The following is a 23,933-nucleotide window of genomic DNA, read 5'->3' as shown; positions in this document are numbered from 1 at the left end:
TCTAGTCTTTCTCATTCTGTTTTTTTCCTTTATTTCTTTGCATTGATCCCTGAGGAAGGCTTTCTTATCTCTCCTTGCAATTCTTTGGAACTCTGCATTCAGATGGGTATATCTTTCCTTTTTCCTTGCTTTTTGCTTCTCTTCTTTTCACAGCTATTTGTAAGACCTTCTCAAACAGCCATTTTGCTTTTTTGCATTTCTTTTTCTTGGGGATGGTCTTGATCCCTGTCTCCTGTACAGTGTCACGAACCTCTGTCCATAGTTCATCAGGCACGCTGTCTATCAGATCTAGATCCTTAAATCTATTTCTCACTTCCACTGTGTAATCGTCAAGGATTTGATTTAGGTCATACCTGAATTCTCCAGTGGTTTTCCCTACTTTCTTCAATTTAAGTCTGAATTTGGCAATAGGAAATTCCTGGTCTGAGCCACAGTCAGCTCCTTGTCTTGTTTTTGCTGACTGTATAGAGTTTCTCCATCTTTGGCTTCAAAGAATATAATCAGTCTGATTTCGGTGTCGACCATCTGGTGATTTCCATGTGAAGAGTCTTCTGTTGTGTTGTTGGAAGAAGGTGTTTGCTATGACCAGTGCGTTCTCTTGGCAGAACTCTACTAGCCTTTGCCCTGCTTCATTCTGTACTCCAAGGCCAACAATTTTCCTGTTACTCCAGGGGTTTCTTGACTTCCTACTTTTGTGTTCCAGTCCCCTATAATAAGAAGGACATCTTTTTTGAGTGTTAGTTCTAAAAGGTCTTGTAGGTCTTCATAGAACCATTCAACTTCAGCTTCTTCAGTGTTACTGGTCGGGGCATAGACTTGGATTACCGTGATATTGAATGGTTTTGCCTTGGAAATGAACAGAGATCATTCTGTTGTTTTTGAGATTGCATCCAAGTACTGCATTTCGGACTCTTTTGTTGACTATGATGGCTACTCCATTTCTTCTAAGGGATTCTTGCCCACAGTAGTAGATATAATGGTCATCTGAGTTAAATTCACCCATTCCAGTCCATTTTAGTTCGCTGATTCCTAGCATGTTGGCATTCACTCTTGCCATCTCCTGTTTGACCATTTCCAATCTGCCTTGAATCATGGACCTAACATTCCAGGTTCCTATGCCAATTGCTCTTTACAGCATCGGACCTTGCTTCTCTCACCAGTCACATCCACAACTGGGTGTTGTTTTTGCTTTGGCATTGGGTAATTTTTATTTATTTCTTCATGCTTTACTTTACATGTTTTCTATAGTCAATATGTATTACTTGTATAAAATCAAGAAAAAGAAACTAACATTTAAAACATCGGTTCCATTTTTATGGGGCAGAGAGGAAAAACTAAAATTGTATATACCTTTTTAAACCTTCAGTAGGCACCACGTTTGTTAGGGCCTTGTATGGTTTCTAGAGGTGCAGAGGTGAATTGTTCAGAGTGCCTGAGAACACAGATGTAAAATCAGAGGAGCAGAGCAGAGGATTAATATGTTCTTGGTGGGAGTCTGTACAGCATACTCTGGGGGCTCAGAAGGGAGGTGGGTAATAGTACCTAATATTACATTTTATTCAGCATCTTAGTGTCCTGTGACTAATTGAGTTGAAATTGTTCTTAGGGGTTTGTAGTTACTACAGTGAAATCAGAATTGCCATTCCTGTTTTTAAGTCCTGCAAGATCAGTTCATCAGCAACTTACCTGATGAACCTAAAAACTTTACCTTATCAACCATTAGGCTGACTGTGACTCGATCAGCCTCTTGGATATGGAGTGAGGAACAACTGCTAGGGGGCCTGAGTGGCAGCCTTGATTTGTGCTCCATCTGCTCCCAGCCGCCCACCCCCACGACCCCTTTCCACACTCACACTCACATTACAGTATCTTACAGGGCATTTTAAGGAACCCTGGCTTCCATAGCTTGTCGGTTCTTATGGGAGTGGTAGTAGTGATCAAGTGCTACTGTGTCTAATTGTAAGGTACTGTTAAATCAAGGTACTGTTTTAAGCTTTTTATTTATATTAGCACATTAAAATACTCAAGAGTAATCCTATGTGGTTAGTTTTATGGTAATCCCCGTTTTATGGATGAGGAAGCTGAGACCTATAGTGCTTAGGTAACTTGCTCAAGATTATACACCCGGTTAAGTAGAGCCAAAATTTGAACCCAGTCAGTGTGGCTTTTGGCTCCATGCTTAACTTCTCTACTACACTGCCTCTTTTATACAAGGCCAACAAGGGTTATTAGTACCAAGTGATAGTGTGTTAATGTTTAATTTCAAAGTGATATACTGAGTTTAGCCTCATAACTACATATAAACTTGTAAGTGTGTGAGGTAGCTGGGTAGAGAAGAATAATACTTATGTTTTGATTGCTAAAGTTGTACTCCACTAGAACATATTTCCAAATTCGAACCTTCTTTACAGTAGAGCTTTGCTTTTTAAGACTTTCTATGTAGGACTACTTAATTTTAAAAGAACTTAATTTACATGTTACACAATTTTAAATGGATAGTTTAAGAAAAATGGATAGTTTAAGGAGTGCTTCTTTTCTTTTTAGTTCTTATAACCAAAGAATTCATCATAGCCCTCATTAATAGTAGATCCAGCAAGGGCATTTAATGTATTTTGCATTTTGAATTTGTGTTTAGAAATATATTGATGTGTAAAAGGTAGGTTTGTGTATTTATTACCTTATTTTCCAACAATTCTGTATGTTTATGAAGGATTACAAATAATTCACATTCTTTTAATAAAATGAAAGAAAGTGTAAAAACTTTGGGGTTTAAAATATGCTCATACTGTCATACTCTTTTCCTGTGTTGTCAGGAAGTTAGATAAAAATTCTAAATTTTACTTTTCAGTGTCATCCATGCTCCATTACCAAGTCCTGTTGACAAAGTAAGTTGCTAATGATTATTTTTTTCGAAACTGATTCACCTATATTGCTTTTGAAAATGTTTTTGTTTGTTTTAAATATGCTTTACCTAGAAACTTAATTCTCTTTTGTAACAAAATGTAAGAGTGCATTTGGCTGTGGTTATTCTAGTCTGATCTTCAGTAACTAGACAATGTACAATGGATGTTTCTTAGGGAAAAAGCCTTTGTTATCTCAATTAGTGGCTGACTCTAAACTATTAGAGTTAGCCATAGGGAAGAAGTGTTAGTTACTACTTTTTATTCTGAAATACATTTCTGCCTAGAAATATTTGTTAAAGCTTTGTGTTTAAATAATGTACTCAAAATGTACTTACACGTGGAAATAAAACAGAAGTACAGGCTTACATAAATTGCTCTTTTATTGTCCTTGAAGGTTGATTTACTTGATTTGGACAGAAACTTTGCATTAATTAATTATTAGGAAAAGATTTTTTCTTTTGTTTTGAAATAACGGTGTATTAAACTGTAAATATTCTTGCTAAATAGCAAAAAAAAAAAAAGTCATTTGTATCTTTTGGCATTAAAGTGGAGCTATTGGGAAAAATATTTTCCTTTCCATTTGGATAAAGAATGAAAGCCTACCTGAAACTGAAGTTATCTGTTAGATTCCTTTTTTAGAAGTAAGCATGGTTAATCATCAACTTCAGCAATACCAAGAATCGTTTTAGAAGTAAATAGTGGCCCTGCTTCTTTAGGACTAACTTTAGAAAAATAATAATGTCACCTCTTGTCTTCTAGTTAGAATATTAATTTAAAAAATAGACTTTCTGAGCTTAATAAGGAATGATGTTATTAACATCACTAGTAAGTTAATATACAAGGCTTGGATAGCATTGAAAATGTTATAGCAACCTGTTAGTGCCTTTTTCTTTTTTTTAATAATGCTATGGTTCTGTATTCCACACCCAGACAAACCCTTTATAGAGGTTATTTCTCCCCATACTCTTGCATTCTAAGCATTTCTGCTGTGACTTATAATGTTTGAACACCATTATTTCCCATCTTTTTCTTCTTAAAACCTACCTATCGTTAAAAGGGAAAAAAAAAGATAAACCATTTTTCATTGCCTCTGGCCATTGGACAAAGTATTGTATTTCGTGTCCTGCTTCCTCCCCCATACCCCCCACATACAAATATCATTTTGAAGATGGCTGCTTCTAAATGAATTATGACTTGTTAACATATAGAAGAACTATTTAACAGTGTATTTTAAAGGAAAAAATGTGGATATTTTGATTTTGCAGGTTATTATTTCTGGGTAAAGAAAAGGCTATATTGCCTTTGTGCTGTAAGTTTGTGATTTGGTTTATCAAAGAATGTTTTCATGGAAGCACTTTACAACCATCCTGGTTGTAAATCTCAAACTGATGACTATAATACAATACCATCTATAGGTTCTAGACACAGAGCACACATATTTTGAAAACTAAAGGAAATCAATTTGAAAAATCAAATTTGAAAAATAATTACTTATTTGCATGTTTCAGTAAATAGACATTTTAAGGACTTGGTTTGGCTTTAGTATCCTCTGCAAATATTTGTGTGACTGTTGATAGTATGTCCTTTTGTTTCTAGGTTGCTGCTAACACTCCAAGTATGTACTCTCAGGAACTATTCCAGCTTTCTCAGTATCTTCAGGTAAAGTAAATCTTGAGATTTCTTTGTCTTTAAAAGCAGAACTTATATTTGATTTTGCTAGTTCGCAAATATGGGCTGAAGAAATATTGGCTACATACAAATACAAAGGAAATATCTTTTCAAAGTAAAAAAAAAAGGAATTAAAAATAGTTCTTATAAAATAAATAGGATTTAAAAAGTCAGAATTGTTAAATCTGGATAAGAAGGTTCTATACAAGAGAAGTTTTTACCTTCAAATATGAAGAAGTTCCACAGAGTTTCTTTATCCAAAAGTGAGTTTTAAATAAAATTAAACCTGGAGAGATTTTGGTTGCTATTAATAGCTATAATAGCAAATAACATGAACCGTTAAAATATTAACTGGGTTTCCCTAGTGGCTCAGATGGTAAAGAATCCGCCTGCAATGCAGGAGACCTGGGTTTGATCGCTGGGGTGAAAAGGTCCCCTGGAGGAGGGCATGGCAACCCACTCTAGTACTCTTGTCTGGAGAATCCCCATGGACAGAGGAGCCTGGTGGGCTGCAGTCCATGGGGTTGCAAAGAGTCAGACATGACTGAGCGATTCAGTACACAAAATATTAACTATTAATAGCAAATATATAATGCTTACTATATGCCAGACTCTAGTCAAGCACTTTACCTATATTAATTCACCTAATCTTTACAAAAATCCTATAAAATACATATTTTATGCCCATTTTTATAGATGGACTTACTGAGGGACAGGAAGTTTAAGTAATTTGCACAATATCACATACCTAGTATGTGAATGAGCTGGAACTTGAACAAAGACAAGTCAGACCTCAGAGTCTCTGCCCATAAATACTGTTCTGTGCCACTCAGGTTGTAGAAAGATTTCTTGACAGGACAGATACTTATTGTAGAATGGGCTCCTGAAGAAGTTAATACGGTAGTTAAAGAGCAATAGTAATCTCGAGAAAAAATATAAGTGATTATTCTTTCTTTATTTTTTCCTTGCTGATTTTGGTAGATTTCGACTGGATTATGGTTCTATACCTATAGAACCATATGTGTGTGTGTGTGTGTGTGTGTGTGTGTGTGTGTATAAAGCATATCTATATATGCTGTTAATATCTGCTCTTAATATCTGAAGAGCATATCATAGAGAGCATGATTAAGGAAAACTCTGGATCAGGAGTTTAGAGATTGAGGTTTGTATCTTGATGCAGACTAAATTAGTTCTGTGACCTTGGGTAATTCATTTTACTTATGTGTGTCTTCACTTGCCTTTTGTTTAAAATGATAAGACCAAACCAGTGACCCTGGGTCCCTCCATTCTTTTATAGATCAATCACTAAGAGCAGTCCTACTGCAGTTAAAAATGTACACATATGTGAAAATTATCAGTGTATTAATCAGATCTTGTCTTCCCCTGGGCATAATGTGGTGGTGAATTGAAAAGCGGTTTCACACACTTTCAGGTTAGAGAACATAGACTGTATCCAGAATGCCTTGGATCTGATCTGTGGCTTTAACTTTGGACCTGTTGGGAAAGTTGTTTAACTCTTGTGTGCCTCACTTTCCTCATCTATGATATATGTATAGTAGCACTTACATCACAAAATTGTAAAGAATAAATGAATTAAAACAGGGAATTCCCTGGGAGTCCAGTGGTTAGAACTCAGTGCTTTCACTGCTGAGGGCCTGAGTTTGATCCCTAGTCAGGGAACTAAGATCCTCTAAGCCAAGTGGTGTGGCCAAAAGGAAAAAAAAAACCAGAGATAAAAAGCACTTAGAACAACGTCTGGCATGTAGAACATATGCTATAAATGTTGGTAGTTGTTTACCATTCAGTAGGAAGTCACATTAATTGACCTAGCTCTCTCTTATTTTTAGAGGTAGAAGACTTTTTTTTTTTCCCCCCCACTTTCTCACCTCTTTTGTTATTTTATTTTTATTTGGAGGATAATTGCTTTACAGTTTTGTGCTGGTTTCTGCTGTGCGACAACTTGAATCAGCCATATGTACACATACACCCTTCTCTCTTGAGCTTCCCTCGTGACACCAGCCACCCACCCACCCACTTAATCCCTGTCGTCTGGGTTGTCACAGAGCACCAGACTGGGCCCTGGCAGCTTCCCACTCGCTGTCTGTTCTCACATGACAATGTATATATTTCAGTGCTGCTCTCTTAATTCATCCCACCCTCTCCTTCCCTCAGTGTCTACAAGTTCATTCTCTATGTCTCGAGGTAGGAGAAACTTTTAGAGTAATCTGTTCTAACCTTCATTTTTCATATGAGAAATATGGGGCTTCTCTGGGTAAAATGATTTCCCAGGGCTATGTTCTATAGTTAGTAGTCATTGTCAACTGTGAATCTAATGCTCTCATTCTCATTTCTACCTTCTTGTCAGTTCTTTGAATATTCATAGTGGCATAATCTTTCACTGTTCTTTTTCAAATTCTTTGAGAGAAAATTATACTGGCTTGGCTTTTCTGTATACATCTCTTGAAATTGCTGAAGTTCTAATGTAAGTTGTAAACCTTTTGAATAAAAACTGAAATAGATACATTTCATGAATCAGAACTAATCAACCATTCCTGGAAGTGTTAGAATCTGTTAGGATGTGGTTCATGGAGTTATGAAACTAAATGGAATTGAGTAAAATAGGTTAAATTACACCATCTAGTGGAAGTAGTGGTTGTTTGGTGGAGATTTGTTGTTTTTTTTTAAGTTAAAACTTTTTGTATCATTAGTGCAATTTCCTGGATATTAGGAATGTTTTAGAAGCTTAAAATAAACTTGGCACCTAATCACTTTTAAGTGTAAGCTGTATTTTAATGTGGGTTCTGAGGTGGTATAACTTTTATTAGATTCCTTAATCTATACTTTCAGAGTTATATTAAAAAGCAGTTCCTCTAACTCTAATTAGACCAGATTTTCCCTAATCATTATTTATCAAGGATATGGACAGCAATAAATGTATGCTTTAAACCTGAAGTGCTATGTTTGAAGTACACACTTCTCAGTTAAAGTAGCTCAGAGGTATTAGGGTAGTAAATGTTCTTCTTTGGATAATGACAGGAATAGAAGAAAGTGAAATTTAAAGTTGTGCCAGAACCACAATAGAATGCTGTATGAGCATTTTCACCTTGACTTGCAGTAAAGGAGACCTTCTTAACAGCTCTCAAATGTTAACAAGTGACCTAGAGATAAGGCTTTGCTTGCCAAAGTCTTTCTCTGGAACAGTATTCCTTTGGAGCTGCCAAATAGTTATTTAACTCATTGACTCCCAATTACATTGAATTAACACTTGGCCTCTTACTTATATTTGACATGTTCAACTGTGTCTAAGTGTTATATGGTCACAGATTTAGAACACCTGAAAGTGGAGTAGACTGTGAGGATAAAATTGTCTTTTTAAATATATATAACTTATAAAAAATTATAAAGGAAAAATGAAGAGATACTTCTCTTTTAGATGTCATACTCATGTGGCTAAGCCATTATTTGCTGCTCTCTCTCTCTCTCTGTGTAGATACACAGACACACACACACATATACACACACATTTTTTAAAAAATGTATATATATATATAGAATGCAGACTTATATCATTTGTTGGATTTTTCTGTTCTAGGTTTTGTTCTTTTAAATTCATTCTTGTGAATTACAAATAAAGAAACAAAAACAGGTGACCTGTTCCCTGTTACAGAGGAAGTTGCAGCGAGAGCACCCCTAACAGCACTGCTTACAGTACAGCTCAACAGATAGGCTGAAATGGGGTGTGTGTGTGTGTGTGTGTGTGTGCACCCCTAACAGCACTGCTTACAGTACAGCTCAACAGATAGGCTGAAATGGGGTGTGTGTGTGTGTGTGTGTGTGTGTGTGTGTGTGTGTGTGTGTGTGTGCACCCCTAACAGCACTGCTTACAGTACAGCTCAACAGATAGGCTGAAATGGGTGTGTGTGTGTGTGTGTGTGTGTGTGTGTGTGTGTGTGTGTGCACCCCTAACAGCACTGCTTACAGTACAGCTCAACAGATAGGCTGAAATGGGTGTGTGTGTGTGTGTGTGTGCGCGCGCACTCAGTTGTGTCCCTAACAGCACTGCTTACAGTACACTGCTTACAGTACAGCTCAACAGATAGGCTGAAATGGGGGGGGTGGTGTGTGTGTGTGTGCGCGCGCGCGCACCTCTGCGCACTCAGTTGTGTCCTGTTCTTTGCAACTCCATGGACTCTAGCCTGCCAGGCTCCTCTAACCATGGGATTTTCCAGGCAGGGATACCTGAGTGGGTTGCCATTTCCTTCTCCAGAGGATCTTCCTGACCCAGGGATTGAACCCGTGTCTCTTGCAGCTTCTGCCTTGGCAGGTGGATTCTTTACCACTGCATCATCTGGGTTAAAATAATGTGGGCTAAATATATTATATTAAGTAGATTTATCAGATTTGAAAGCAAGATACACTGTAGGATGTGAAACAAGGTTGTTTTCAGAATGTGCTAATAATTGATTATTTGTCAAAGGAATTGTGCTGAGGTTATTAGAATTTCTTTTGTGATTTATAATATTAGGAGGCCTTACATCGGGAACAGATGTTGGAACAGAAGTTAGCCACGCTACAGAGGCTGCTAGCCATTACCCAAGAGGCTTCAGATACCAGTTGGCAGGTATTCCAGTTGCCTTTATACTCATAAAGCATTTAAGCACAGCTCAATATCCCTTAGATGGTTATTAAACTGAAACTAAAATTATGTAGCCGACAAAGGCAGAGTTATTTCTTAATGAACAAATATTGAACATTTAGCATTTTAAAGTGAATGTTAGTCAACTTTGTGATTTTTAGGTCTTTTTTTTGGCAGTAGCAACCTTTTTGATATGTGTTATTTTTTAACTACTCTGGGATTTTATTTATATTTCATTTTTCTTTAACAGGCTTTAATAGATGAAGATAGACTCTTATCACGGTTAGAGGTTATGGGAAACCAGTTGCAAGCATGCTCCAAAGTAAGTGTCCATCTCAAGTACCTAAAGAAAAATGCATTGGTTTTTATGTAGCTTCATTTCTTTGACTGTTATTTTGAATACATTAAAAAACATCTATACATTTTCACCATTTTTAAAATCTTTTACCATTACATGAAATTTCACACATACATGTAAGTAGAAAAAATTGTATATAGTGAATACCCATATACAATTCTCTTTTTTCCATCATAGTTGATATTTGTTGGAGAAACTGGGTCTTTCACCCTGTACAATTTCCCTCAATCTGCAATGATACTTAAACCTTCTTGCTCCTTCTCTACACCATAAATTTATACAGTCCATGGAATTCTCCAGGCCAGAATACTGGAGTGGTAGTGAGATATTAGTGATCTTTGATTATCCTTTCCAATATTCATTCTTTTATTTTGTAAAAATGGTAATACTGTAATTCTATCTTTCCTTCATTTACTAGATGCATTACTTCTATAAAGAGAAACTTCCCCTCATAAACCATTTTATTTTTCCTAAAGAACATTTTCTTTAGGAAGGGAAGGATGAGTGATTTTCTCCCTTTATTTACTGCATTTCAAAATAATGTTTTGGCTCCTTGTCATCTACCAAAGAATGACCAATGACGGATTTTTGTCCTCCAAATGAGATTTAAATATATATCATGGGTTAAACCTGTTTTGTTTTTCTTATTGATTCCCAGTTCTCCCATCTTTGGGAGACCTTCTTCAGGGACCTTCTTCAGGTTCTCACCTGAGTTCTTCTGGTAGCCCCCTAAGCAGGCTTGGATAATAGCCTCCTGCTGTCATATCAGACAAAGTAGTCCAGACTCATCTTGTACATTTCTTCCCTTATACCTGAAATCAGCGTTTTCCTCAGGGTACTCTTATTCCTTTTGGTTTAGTTATTGTTTTAAAATGCTTGACACCCTTCAGAGGTTAAGAGATTATTTTTGCCCATAAGTGTAAATATTGTGGCTTTCAGAGAATATGGCAAGTATTAATAGAATAGTTCATTCATTTTGTATACTTGGGAGAAATTTTCAGTTTACTTTAACTTTTTTCTGTTGAAAGTATGAGTTAATATGCTTATGAGAGCATAATTTACTAATGCAACTTTTATATACAGCTTCAGTTAATATAGAGTTGACATAATTTCTGTTTGGAGGTACCTTAATATAGAACTCAGAGAATATCACAATGTGTTATTTTTTTCAAATGGTAAATACTTAATAACTATAATTTTCAATATTTTTTAATCCTAGAATCAAACAGAAGATAGTTTACGGAAGGAACTTATAGCATTACAGGAGGATAAACACAACTATGAGACTACAGCCAAAGAGTCCCTGAGGCGGGTTCTTCAGGAGAAAATTGATGTGGTTAGAAAACTTTCAGAAGTTGAGGTATTTCAACTTAATAGATACTAACCAAGACTATAGTTTTACAATTTTAGCCTAAAATTGCTAGCATTTCAAGACATTTCAAACTTGGGTATTAGTATATAGCTAGGAAGTTTTTCCTGTCTTATCTGGTGGGAAGGAGCAGCATGCTGTTGTCATTTTAGGAATGCTTAGCGTAGCCACGTGAGTTCTGGTGCTTATGGTCCCTAGTCAGTGATTAAGGGAATAAAAGCCTAACCAGGGAATTTTACTATTTCTGTTTTAGTTAGATTTCAACCTCCACACAGTGGACCATGATATGTGCCAGGGAATTGATCTCCTTTCTTATAATTTTGTTTTTCTTCCGATCGAAGATAGTCGGTCTTAAGGCAGAGAGCTCCACCACTACTCTTACCTTCCCCATCCTCCAGAGAGGAAAATTGTGCTTGAAAAAAAAGAAGAAGAAGAAAATTGTGCCTGGAGAGGGTTACTGTTTCCTTCTCCAGGGGATCTTCCCAACCCCAAGATCAAACCTGGGTCTCCCGCATCACAGGCAGATACTTTACCGTCTGAGCCACCAGGGAAGCCCAGTCTCTGTAATCCCCAATCCCAAAGTGACTGATTCACTGTCAGATCATTAATATGATGTGCAAAGAAAGAAGAATGCTAATTGTCCTCTAATTTTGTTGATTGTGTGCACATTATTAAATATGCTTTTAAGAAGTGATAGGCTTAAAATATTTTCAAGGCCAAAAGTCATACCCCATGACCTTTAAGAAGTGTGATTATATGAAGGATCAGCCTCTCCTCCTTCCACGTTTAATTTTTCCAAGTTCTTTGTATTTTCTGTTTTAGCATGTACCTGAAGTAGATTGAAATTCTTCTGCTATTTAACTCAACCTTATATAAAGTCAAGAGTAGATTCTGATTTAGAACAGTCCATAGAATTATAGTTTGTATAAATTGAATTTAGAATGTGCATTTATTCTAAATCAGTTATCTGTAAACTTGAATTACAGCGAAGTCTTAGTAATACTGAAGATGAATGTACCCATCTGAAAGAAATGAATGAACGGACTCAGGAAGAATTAAGAGAATTAGCCAATAAATATAATGGAGCAGTTAATGAGATTAAAGATTTATCTGATAAATTAAAGGTATGTATTTCTCAAACTGAAACTATATAAATTAGTCCCTAACATGCTGAATAGCTTAAGAATTTAGATATTGCTGAATAGTTGTTGATGGAAAATTTGGTAATGGTTTGAATGTATAGTATAAATCAGTTGACATTTAACCCAAATCCCGTTACTAGTGATAATTAAAAGTTTGTAAAAGCTGACATATTTCCTTTGGCTGAAAGTAAATAATCAGTAGTTCATAATAGGCATTTTAATATATGTAACAGTCAATAGATAAGAGTCAGCAAAACCCAAGATACTCAGACTTTTGGAAAACTAGAACCTGCTTTTCTTTAAGGTGTCCCAAATTCAGGGCCCAGCTAAGTTAGTGCTGGAGCAAACCCAGAGAGAACCTTCACGTGATTCCTTCCAGGAGGCCAAAGCCTATGCGTGGACTGCAGCTCCCTGTAGCTATAGGATATTTAGGATGAGGACAGACCAGACCACACTTAATGCTATGTTGGTCCTGTAAAATGTTAGGACTGACTTTGTGAAGACCTGTCTTTATGTAATTCACACCATAGATTGAGTGGCCAGAAGATACCCATTTGTTAACAGAAGACCAGAGCATACCTCCTATTCATGTGAATGGTTAACCTATATAGCTTTAAATATTAGACTTGTTAAAAAGAGGTCATTTTAAAAAGTGCTTGATTCCTTTAGCTAAAAGTAATTTTGTTTAAAATTTCAGAATAAGCTACATTGTAGAACTTATAAACTAATTGAAACAATAGTAATTTCAAGGAAAACCATACTTCCCTCTTGAAAAAGGTGGTTTTCATTTTGACCCTTGTAGTCTATGTATGTATTATGTTTGCTTGCTTGCTACAAGTTTTTCTCGGAGTTGATACAGAGGGATGACTCAGTGCAGTATCACTGACATCATTTATGTGAATACAGGGAGTCCTGCTTTAGACATCTTAAAACAAGGTCAGATTTTATTAAATAGCTGGATTTTCTTTTTCGTTTTCAACAGATAGCAGAGGGAAAACAAGAAGAAATCCAACAGAAGGGACAAGCTGAGAAAAAAGAATTACAACATAAGATAGATGAAATGGAAGAAAAAGAACAGGAACTTCAGGCAAAAATAGAAGCTTTGCAAGCTGATAATGACTTTACCAATGAAAGGCTAACAGCTTTACAAGGTAAGTTAGCTAATCCAGAAATTGATTTGATTTAATTTTTTCTTTCTTTTTATCTGTGAAATATCTTTTTCTTGGGCTTTTATTTACAGTACGGTTAGAACATCTTCAAGAGAAAACTCTTAAAGAATGCAGCAGCTTAGGTAGGTGTCACCAAATTTCTTACTTAAAGCTGAATTTTTATCATTAAATTTTTGTTTGCTATCTCACATTGTGTACTTGCTTTCTTTATGAGGGATGTTTTACATATTAGGTGTAAAGTATCTACCCTCTTTCAGAAAATTTCCTTTAAAAATATGCTTGATTGCCACCAGTGGGCACCATTGTGTAGTCTTTGAAATGAATGAAATTTATACATCTGAGATGGTCTGCTTTGAGGTATTTAAATAAGAAAAACACATGAACAGCAGAATCCTTTTTCTCTTGAGGTTCATCGAAAGGTTACTAAGCAGTTGTAGCTTTTTTCCTAAGATGATAGAAAATGGCAAGTTGAACCCTTCTTGTAAAAATAAATTTAAACTGTTCAGTCAGTCTTAATGTCACTAGGAATACAAAATGCCATGGTTACACTTGAGACCAGTTTTAAAGTAACACTTTCTTTGATCAGGCAATGATACACTGTCTTAATCCTAGGGATACAAGTTGATGACTTCTTACCTAAAATAAATGGGAGCACAGAAAAAGGTAGTGTAAAAAACTTAAATATTTTTCTTTCATGATAGCCTTTTACCATTTAAGCAGGATAGAGAGGTCAGGGATTTTAGATTTTAAGTGTTTGGAGTGAAAAGCGTGCTGTTGATAGACTGTTAAATCCCATCTTTTAAAAATCAAGCTTCCTTTTATTTTGTAATTCTTAATTCTGTGAGCTGTGGTTAGATGTCCCTTGTTATATGGCAATTTCAGTTATTGAAGTAGTAAGATTTTAATAATGTTCAACTTTAGTGTTGGTTTATATAACATAGTATAGCTTCCCCTGCCCTCTACTATATTTTCAGAGACGATACCACCATTTTCTTCCATCAAGTACTGCTTTATGGGCATAATTGGCCCCTGTTTTTTAATATTTGTGCCCTGCCCCCTTCCTGGCCAAGAGTTTACTTAAAAGTCCAAAAAAGAAACAAAAATAGAAAAGAAAAAAAAAAAAAGTCCAGTGAGTCTTTGGATGTGTCATCGAAACTGCTCTCTTTATCTGTCTGTTTCATCAATCAGAGAAAAGGGAGTCAGTCATGTATGCCATCTGAAAAATTATTTTGTTCTTGATATCCGATCCTTCTTTCTGGTTAGCTAGGGTTATCTCTTGCCACAAATGTATAACCACTTTTAGTTTTCCTACTGCAACATGGGTTTTCTACTCAATGGTTTCTATATTCCTTCAATCATGAAGATTTGTCCTCCCCTCCCCACTCATCCAACATTAACTGAGCACCAGCTATATGCCAGATCCTGCGTTAGATGCTTAGAGTACAAAATAAATAAAATTATTTTCTGTGTTTACAAATATATGTGCCTCTCAACTCAGTTTTTATGTATAGAAGATGCCAAGGTCAGTACCCAAAACTTCATACTAAATAGTTTTTCCATGTATCAGGGGATATCTTTATAGTTCTTGGGTGGCATCTAAACTCTGATAAAGTTAGGAGGTGCTTTTTTGGTTTGTTTTGGTTTGGTTGGTTGGTTTTTAATCAGGAAGTGGAATAATAGGCTCAGGTAACCATGTGTATGTGAGGTGTAAGATCAAGAGCTAATATTCCATGTATAATAAATCTTGAAACTCTAAATTTAAAAAAAAGTTTCATCAATTGTTGTTATTTGACTATTTTATATATGCTTTGTAAAATAACATTGACATTAAAATTTCAGTTTGAGTTTCAATTTGAAACTTTTTAAAGGTGTAGTTTATATTCATTGCACCATTATTATTAAAGTGTATTTAGTAAACATATGTAAAAAGACTTTATCTTCGTCTTCTGAAAGCTTCTCATTCTTAAGTGAATTTATATTTTCTGTTGTTATTTTGCTCTTTTTTCTCTTTCTGGCATATACTCTTCTCATTCAAATCCATCACCCTTTTGACTTGAGCGTGTATTTGTTGATAAAGCTAGTGTTAATTCAAGCTGGGAGCAATATGTTTCTTTAGTTAACAATCTTTTTATGTACACTAAACCATCTTTATGCTATTTAGAGTTGTCAAATTACAGCTTACAGTTTTTTTCCAATTCTAGTTTATTTAAATGAGAAAAGCTGTAGACAACTCCTTGATTTAAAACTGAATAAGATATTAATATTTTGGATACCTTAGGGTACTCCTGGCTATGATTATTTTTCCCTTGCAGGTGTTAGTGCTAAATTGAGTAGTGTGTGAGTGACTAATAGAATATCTTTAAAGAAACTGAGTAGTAAATATCTGGATAAGCACAGAAGCTTCATATTTAGTTACAGAGTAGATTACAGATAAGATTGGTCTATTCTGAATCATTTATGATATAGTTAGAGACTAATTATCAAGTATTCAAATATTGTCAAAGTCTGTAGTTATAATGTGCTATGAGATATAATTGTAACTAAAATTACTCTTTAAGTAGTAGAGGGAGAACCAAGTTTAGTTGTAAGAGAATATTTCAAAAATGTCTGGAGAAGTTAAGAGTAATAATACTTCTCCAGTAAACTCATTTTTAAGATTACTTAAATCTAAAGTAGCAGCTATAAGCACAACTTTGTACTATAATTTTTAAAATGTTACCTAGTAAGCATATTTTGAATATATCTTAGGTGGTATTTAGAAAAGTGCTGTCTAATAGAACTATCCTGAGTGCCACATACATAATTTAAAATTTTCTGTATTAAAAATACAATAAAGAATAGCTAAATTGTTAATAATATATTTAATAATACGTTTACTTTAGCCCACTGTATCTAGAATATTATTTCAATATGTAGTCAATATTAAATGATTACAAATGAGTATTTCAGGTTCTTTATTCCTTAGTAAGTTCTTGAGACCTATAGATATTTAATTTATGCTGACAACACATCTCAATTCAAACTAGCAACTTTTTTTTAAGGACTCAGTAGTCACATGTGGCTAATGGCTACTGTATTGGACAACACAGGTCTAAAAAATTGAAATATGTAGGTAACCCATGTATAAATAAAACACATTTTATCTGGTGATTCCTATTATGTTTCTGTGTCTACTTTTTCTTTGCATTCCTACTACCCTCTTTAGTATCACAGGACACCATCACCACACCTCCTGCCTCCACACTTCAGTATCTGATTCCTGACTCCTGGTTTAGATGATCAGTGACATCTTTTATAGTCTTGGCAAAGTGAATTCCCTAGGGCTTGATTTCAAGTAATGAACTGCTAAAAGTGTCATGATCCAAATCATTTATATGCACTACCTGAAAGACTTTTCTCTCATGTGTGAAAGTCACATGTATATTTATCTTTTATATTAATCTTGTATTTTATCTAAACTAGTATAGTAGATATTTTAATGTAGAATCATATAGTAAGATCAGAGTAGGTAAAAAGTTTGATTTTTGGCTTGGTATGTGATGGTAGATTGTCCTGCATTCATAAATTTCATCTGAAGTCTTGTGATGCTAGTTTGAAACTCGGTTTCAAATATGTTTTATACAGTCCTTAAGTTAGGCTAAAATTTAGTTTTACTGAGTTTTCATATTTAACAGTGATATTGTATAGTTTGAATTTTGAAAATGTTGTCATAGCTTACATAGGAAGTACTTTTTTTATTTAACTTTAGATTTTTTAAAAATTTTGAATTTCTATTGCAGTTAGGCTTTTTTTTCTTCTTGAGGCTATATTGTATCTCTCTATATTAATAATATAACTGTATGCAGCTATACAATTATATAAACCATATATAACTGTGTATGTATACATATAAATAAATATAAATAAATACATATGTGTATATATATAAATAAGTATATATATAAAAGAGCTGGCCTGACTTGGTGACTGAACAACAACAACAAATAGAAAAATATATATTTGCATACCATGTAGCTAGATAAAGGATAATGAGAGATTTGATGATGAGTGATGATAAATAAGAAAGCTGTCAGTATAGATGTCAGGAAAGGCTGTCCAGTGATCAGAGTAGGAGCTGCCTTTGCAACAAAGTAGAGATGATGAGGTGAGGCCAGGTGAAGAGAAGAGAAGCTTTACCGTCACTCTGACTCACTGTCCTTGCCAGGTTTTTATGCTTCTACACCGTCAGGATGGTCATCATGTTGGAATGTATTTTTAACACTTGAACTTCCAATGTCTGTTTGGTAGTTTTGAAAGATATAAATATGTACTTGAAGGATGTTATCCAGATTTAGAAGTTGGCTTTTTGAATCAAAGTAATTAAAAGTTTACTGGAAAAAAAGGGCTGAAACTTTTATTAGACTATGTTTGGTTTTGATTCTCTTTACATATTTGGGAGAAAAATGTATTTAATCTGAGCAAAATCATTTACCAAGATTCTTATTTTAAAATGTACAGGCATTGTTTTTAATCATTTAGGCAGAGGTAAACAATGTAGTGATTTGATAGTATATGAAGTATAGATTAAGTGACTCAAGAGGAAAGACTACTTGTGAAACGAAAGTGTAAAAATTAAAATGTTTTATCAGTTTCTTTACAACTTTAAGGCACTATTTTATGGTATTCTTAAAATATTTACTTTTTTGCCTCTTACCTTAGATGAATAACTTTGAATAGGGACTGTTAGGGAACAGTCATTTGAAAATCAATTCAGTAAGAAATATAAAATTTTTAAATTAATGGTATTTATTAAAATCACATGGAAAAATGCATTTTGAAAGCGGGAGAAGCTTTTTAAAGCAATATATGACAATGGTGTTCTTGAGCTATTTGGATAGAAACTGCACCTTTAAAAGCTAACCATTTGGGGTACAAATTAAGATTAAGTAATTACAGTTTTCACTCATGTAACTCCAAAATATGTCTGCTATTAGATATAGTAAACTTTGATTAACTTACTCAATTACCCATGTTAGTGCAAACGTTTTGGTTTTCCTACCTTTGCTGTTGGTTTTCAAAAACAGCAACAAAGACTATATCCTTAAAGGTGTTTCTTTCTTTATTAGAGCACTTGCTTTCAAAGAGTGGCGGGGACTGCACTTTTATTCATCAGTTCATAGAATGCCAAAGTGAGTACAGAGTATTTTTCACATTGATTTTAATTAAGTCAGGGTCTAAATTGAAAAATGAGAGGAAAAATGAAGATCTTCATGTGTTTGTTATGGTAGCAGTGCACAAAGGCCATCTTCAGACAGCAGTGATTCTTTACATACTGTTTCTGTTTCTCTCTTGTGAGAAAAGTGTTTCTCTTACATTTGCTTTCACAGATGGAGGTGAGCATTTCATGTTCCTCACAAAAAAAAAAAAAAGATAAAGTTTCAAACTTTTTAATTAAAAATCATTATTGAATGGCGAATAAAATAGAATGTCAAGGAACTAAGTGTCTGGCTGCTTAAGAGACAATAATAACGTTCACCTGTTTTACTAAAGTTCTACTCCTATCACAATTTTGGATTTTGAGTTCTTGGACAAATTTCTTAAATGATTAGATGATGTCACAAAAATAATGATTTCGTTTGGGCATTAGGATAGCAAGAGCTTTCTAAGAGAAAAAGTAGTAATTGATTGTCCTTCAGTGTGACACGTGCTGCCTACCCTGGAGAAGTTGTACGAGGCTGATTTTAATAATATTTTAAAGATAGACTGGTTGGCTTTTGAGGTGATGTAGACCTCTGCTGAATTCTGAACAAAAAAATTTGTGAAATCCCCCTTACTTGAAAATCATGTGACTGCTTAAATCTGTAACAATGACAAAGTTGTCTTATTCTCTTAGTTTCTTAGTAACAATTAAAGGTCACTATGTGTAGTAAAAATTTATTCATGAAATTTATACTTTTCCCTGTCAGACTCACACTTTGTCAGACTCTTTTTTTTCTTCCTGTTTGCTCTCTCTCTTTGAAAGGAGTTGGTTTTCCAAATATTTCTGAATTCAGTTGATGGGTGTGCACGCATGTATGGTTACTCTCCCACCCTCTGCTCCCACATCGCCAATCTGAAGAGCATTCATGGAATATAAGAGTCACACCTGGTAATTATAGCAGGCACAAATTCAACAGATCAAATATTATACTCCTTAGAGTTGCTTTAAGGAAAGGTGAAATTTCATTGAATTGTTTTAGAAGAACTGCGTTTGTCCATTTTAGAGATTTTAATATTGAATGTAAGCTTAATACAACTTTGAGCCAGATTCTTAATAAATATGGCGTGTTTCTTTGTTCTTTAACAGTCTTTTCATGAAGCAAAGATTAGTGCATCTTTTTCTTACCTTCTGTTTACTAAATCCCACTTTTATAGGCAGTTGACACTGGGATTTGGGCAAAATAATTGGTACCCACTAAAGCCAACTAAAAGTAGAATATATGATCTAAAATATAAATCTTTAGGAGGATTTTATACTTAATTTTGTTACATGTGACCATTTTAAAATAAATTATTTTTATTTTCAACTTTTGGGATTCATATTTGAACGTAAAGAAATAAGAGCAGAGAATTATCAAAATAATGTTTACTAAGCTACAGTTGGCAAAAATAATTTAAAGTATTATTTAATAAAAGTATTATTATAAAATGTGTAAAATGTGTAGCTTTAGTTTTAACACAGAGCAGTGTTTGTTTTAAATAAAGAAAAAGATGTTTGGTTATGTTTTATTGAGTCATAGTTATGGAGATAAACATTCAGATTGAACAGAAGTTATATAAATTCTGGATTACAGCTATCTCTTCCATTGGGATATCAGCCAGTAAGATTATGTTTACACAGAGTATGTAATGGCATGGGAAAATGCTAAATGCGGTAGGTACATAGAGGGGGAAAATGAGAATATAAAACCCTGTTTTTGTGGACGAAGAATGAACCAAAGAACAGAAAAAATAAAATACGAGCATTCCTAGACATTTGAATCCACTGAGTTCTTAAGTATAAGAAGTTTGGGTTGTGAGTTCAGCTAGTTAGGGGTATACTTGTTATCTGAATCCATTTGGTTTCTGAGTTTCCGTGGCAAGTAGCAAGAATTTGATTAATGAGAATGCCCATTGTACCTCAGATTTTCCAAATCTGTTTGGCTCCTTAAATTTGGATAGCTGGAGCTGGCATAGTAAGGGTCACCTCTGGTTTGATTTGTTCTCATTTCCATTATGTTTTGACATTTTTATTGTTTGATGACAAGATGCCATTGTAGAAATTATTCTGCCATAATAAGTATTATGGCAAGCAAAGCAAATTCAGCAGAAATCTTACTGAAGTGAACTTGTGAAACAATTTTGGATCATTTTTTTACAAGCACACATAACCTTTTTTGCCATTATTTTCTTTAATAGGCATCCTGAACTGATTTATAGTCTTGAACAAGAAGCATTTATTCTGTGAGCAGTAATACTTTATATTCTTGTTTCCAGTCTCTTAAAAAGTGAATATTAAGAACCTGGCTTTCATTATTTACTGTGCTTGTATCCTGTAAATTCACTTGATGTTTTAAAAATTAGAAAGCAAAAAATAAATAAAAATTCGAAAGCAAATAGTTTAGTTTCGTAGGGGTTATCATGCCTATTTTAAACATATTGACAAGTTTTTTTCAGTTTATGTGTATGACTCAATAAGAGAACAATTTGATTGTTGGCTCTCTCTGTTTATAAGGTGATTTTGAGGAAATTAAATGAGTCAAAACACACTTCAATTTGTTTTCCTTTTATGGTAAAACAGACTATGCTCCTTTTAATTCTCTTGTAGGAGAAAAGCTTTTAATCTCCAGCACAGAGATTGGATTTTGGACAGATTTAAATATAACCTTTTGCATAATTCCAGAACTGTGAAGTAAAATTTCAGTATAAAAATACATCATACAAAATCTAGGATAAGTAACATTAGTAAAACTTGCTATAAAGTTCTAGCAAAGTCTCTTCTTCAGAGATTGAGGCATGAAGTTTGGTTTAAGCAGAACTCCACATTCCATGTTCCCTGCAAATTGTAGTCACTCAGGGTTTACCGTATAAACTTGTGTGAATACCCTGAGAGCTCTGTGTGCTTGCCAGACATACTTTCTGGGTTAAAAATACACATCCTGTGAATTCATTTGCATGATTAGCTCGTGTGCTCAGTGAGAGGATGAAAGGTGAAAGGTAAGCTAGGGATGTAGAGACTCGCCATCAGCTGGTGGGCATGAAGTGAAAGAGAGCCTTCTCTGGACTGCTGCCCGCCTCTTTGATTTCTCTTGCTACTGTTTGTCACAGCAGCTGGATGCCAGAGAAGCTTTGCTGAGATCTGCTTTATGGAGACAAACTGCCCCTTCCCCACAAAGACATCTCCGTTTTGATGGTGGAGTTAGAAGTCCCATGAAATAAGCCTCATGTCTTTGTATTCTTAAAGAATGCTTTCTATATGACTTAGTAGTTTTTCTTTTTTCTTTCTTTTTTTAAATTTATTTTTTGGCTGTGCCTCTTGGCATGTGAGGTCTTAGTTCCCCAACCAGGGATCAAACCTGCGCCTCCTACATTGGAAGCATGGTCTTATCACTATACTGAAAGGGAAGTCCCAATAGTTTTTACTATTGTTAGGCAAAAGTCATTCTCTTAATATTTCATAGTTTATTTCTACTATTTCTACTTGTTTATTTCCTAATTTAAAAAGTTTTTTTCCCCTCCTTGCCTCCCATCCCATTTTGACATTGCAGTCACAATCTGTGTATGATTTTCTCATTCCATCCTCCTTTCTCTTAGGGCTTTGCTTTGACTCAGAAATTGCCTTATTTGGAGTAATGCTTTGAATCTCTGATGCTCATGTGATTGTTTACTTTTCATCACTCTATGATATCAGCCTCTCTGAACAATTTCAGGCTTATTCTGATCGCATATTGTACTTGAAACAGTTTTAAATTTTCATCTTTTAAACTGTTGTTTCTCTAAGCCAAAGCAGTTTATTTATGACAAAGAATAGAAAACGCTTGGTGTGGTTCCCTGTTCTTATTAGTTAATGTTCCCATTACAGGAAAGTCTTGAGTTTAAACTAACTCATTTTTCATTTGTTCTCAGAGTAGTTGTTCAATTTAAGGTATAATGGAAGGTTTTTATTTGTTGTTTACTTGTACCAACCATTTCCCCAGTCAGCTAGCTTTCCAATATTTCTGCCAGATTTTCTCTCAATATAAGTGCACAGAAGATAGTCTTAAATTCATGCCAGTAATGTTTTGATACATAGACTGTTCCTTTAAAAAAAAAAATCTATTTCTGTATTCTTGAAATTGGTTCATTTAATTTTAAATCTATTCTTGAATTTCAATCTTCTTTCCTCTTTTTTCTTTATTCTTAGGTTTTAAGACAAATAGCTTTTAGAACTGTTTTTATAGAAAGACTATCTTCTACAATGGGACTTGCTTTAAGTAGTTTTATTTTGCTGCAGAAAGTAATAACCTTGTGAAAGTCTGTATTATTAAAATTTGCAACCTCTCAGAAACAGTCTTTGCAGTAATAATAAAGCTTTCTTTCTACTATGTGAGCTGCTGTTCTCTGAAGGGAAATAAATTGTCAGCTTGATGTTGAATGCTACTTGTTAATTTTTACATTCTTTTTAAAAAAATACTTATTTATTTGGCTGCCTTGGGTCTTAGTTGTGGCAGGCAAGCTCAGTAGTTGTTCCACATAGGCTCTGCAGCACGTGGGTTTTAGTTGCTCTGTGTGGGATCTTAATTCCCCGACCAGGGATCAAACGCGAGTCCCATGTATTGCAAGGTGGATTCTTAACCATTGGACCACCAGAGAAGTCCCCTGGTTATATCTTGATGTTAATTCTAATCTCAGTTCCTTAGCTGTATTTCCCTTTAATGACCTTCTAGGTAACTTTAACTCATTTTTATTTGTGATGTTTAGAGTTGGATCAAAGGAACGTTTATGTGAATTCTGATTTGATCCCTCATTGGCAATATGATTGTGGGTGGTATGATCTTTTCAAACCTCAATTTCCTCTTTTATAAAATGGGATGGTAGTACCTATTTCATAGAATTATGAGAAATGAGACCGTTTTTACTAAGTGCTCTAAGTAATGCCTGATATGCAGAAATACATGTTACCTAGAAGGTAGAAAACTTTCTAGGGAGCATGAGGCAGGGTTTGGAAGATCATTGTCAGTGGGATCTTTCATGTTGAAAGCTTCTTTTTATTTCCAGTTTCAAGATAGTGAAAGCTAATTGATGTAGCTTTATTGTTCCTGTTAACGAAATAGGTTTCTGATAATCTAGCAATTGTCTAACTTTTAAATTACCAGTATACATGCCATTTAAAAGATTTGGTCCAAGCACTTATTTTGATGCCCTAGTCATACCATTATTTTTTTATAATGAAACCTAACTTTGAGGTTTAGAAATACTCTCCAAGTTGGCATTTATTCTTCTACTTTTCTGTTTAAGGTCCCTAGGGAACTGACACCCATATCTGATGGTCAGTGCTGTTTGAGTTTATCTGCTGTTTTCAGTTGGTTGTAGCTGTCATGTGAGAAAAGTGGCTCTTGAAGAACTAGGCACAGCTGTGCTTCTGTTAAGCTGCTTTTGTTTGCATGGTTTCTCATTTTCATTCTGTGCCACATAGTAATATAGCTACTATG

The 23,933-nt window shown here is 34.6% G+C and overlaps 1 protein-coding gene across 37 annotated transcripts in view; it reads left to right on the top strand.

The window, feature by feature from the left end:
- The window catches only part of SLMAP (sarcolemma associated protein), a 145,806-nt gene that overhangs the window by 84,914 nt on the left and 36,959 nt on the right, over nucleotides 1-23,933 (top strand). For 7 of the 37 annotated variants that reach the window (XM_061128295.1, XM_061128274.1, XM_061128276.1 and 4 more), the window contains exons 4-13: nucleotides 2,849-2,885; nucleotides 4,500-4,562; nucleotides 9,097-9,192; nucleotides 9,458-9,529; nucleotides 10,785-10,925; nucleotides 11,921-12,058; nucleotides 13,059-13,227; nucleotides 13,317-13,367; nucleotides 13,858-13,908; nucleotides 18,351-18,413. In XM_061128295.1, coding sequence (XP_060984278.1) covers nucleotides 2,849-2,885; nucleotides 4,500-4,562; nucleotides 9,097-9,192; nucleotides 9,458-9,529; nucleotides 10,785-10,925; nucleotides 11,921-12,058; nucleotides 13,059-13,227; nucleotides 13,317-13,367; nucleotides 13,858-13,908; nucleotides 18,351-18,413 — 881 coding nt within the window. Of the gene's footprint in view, nucleotides 1-2,848; nucleotides 2,886-4,499; nucleotides 4,563-9,096; nucleotides 9,193-9,457; nucleotides 9,530-10,784; nucleotides 10,926-11,920; nucleotides 12,059-13,058; nucleotides 13,228-13,316; nucleotides 13,368-13,857; nucleotides 13,909-18,350; nucleotides 18,414-23,933 lie in introns of those variants that run through there. The other 30 variants (XM_061128303.1, XM_061128304.1, XM_061128286.1 and 27 more) reach the window with 11 other exon arrangements.

This window comes from Dama dama, chromosome 24, assembly GCF_033118175.1.
Source record: "Dama dama isolate Ldn47 chromosome 24, ASM3311817v1, whole genome shotgun sequence".
Taxonomy (NCBI): Eukaryota; Metazoa; Chordata; class Mammalia; order Artiodactyla; family Cervidae; genus Dama; species Dama dama.
The sequence above is the reverse complement of the archived record's forward strand: the minus strand, read 5'-3'. Positions and strand labels throughout refer to the sequence as shown.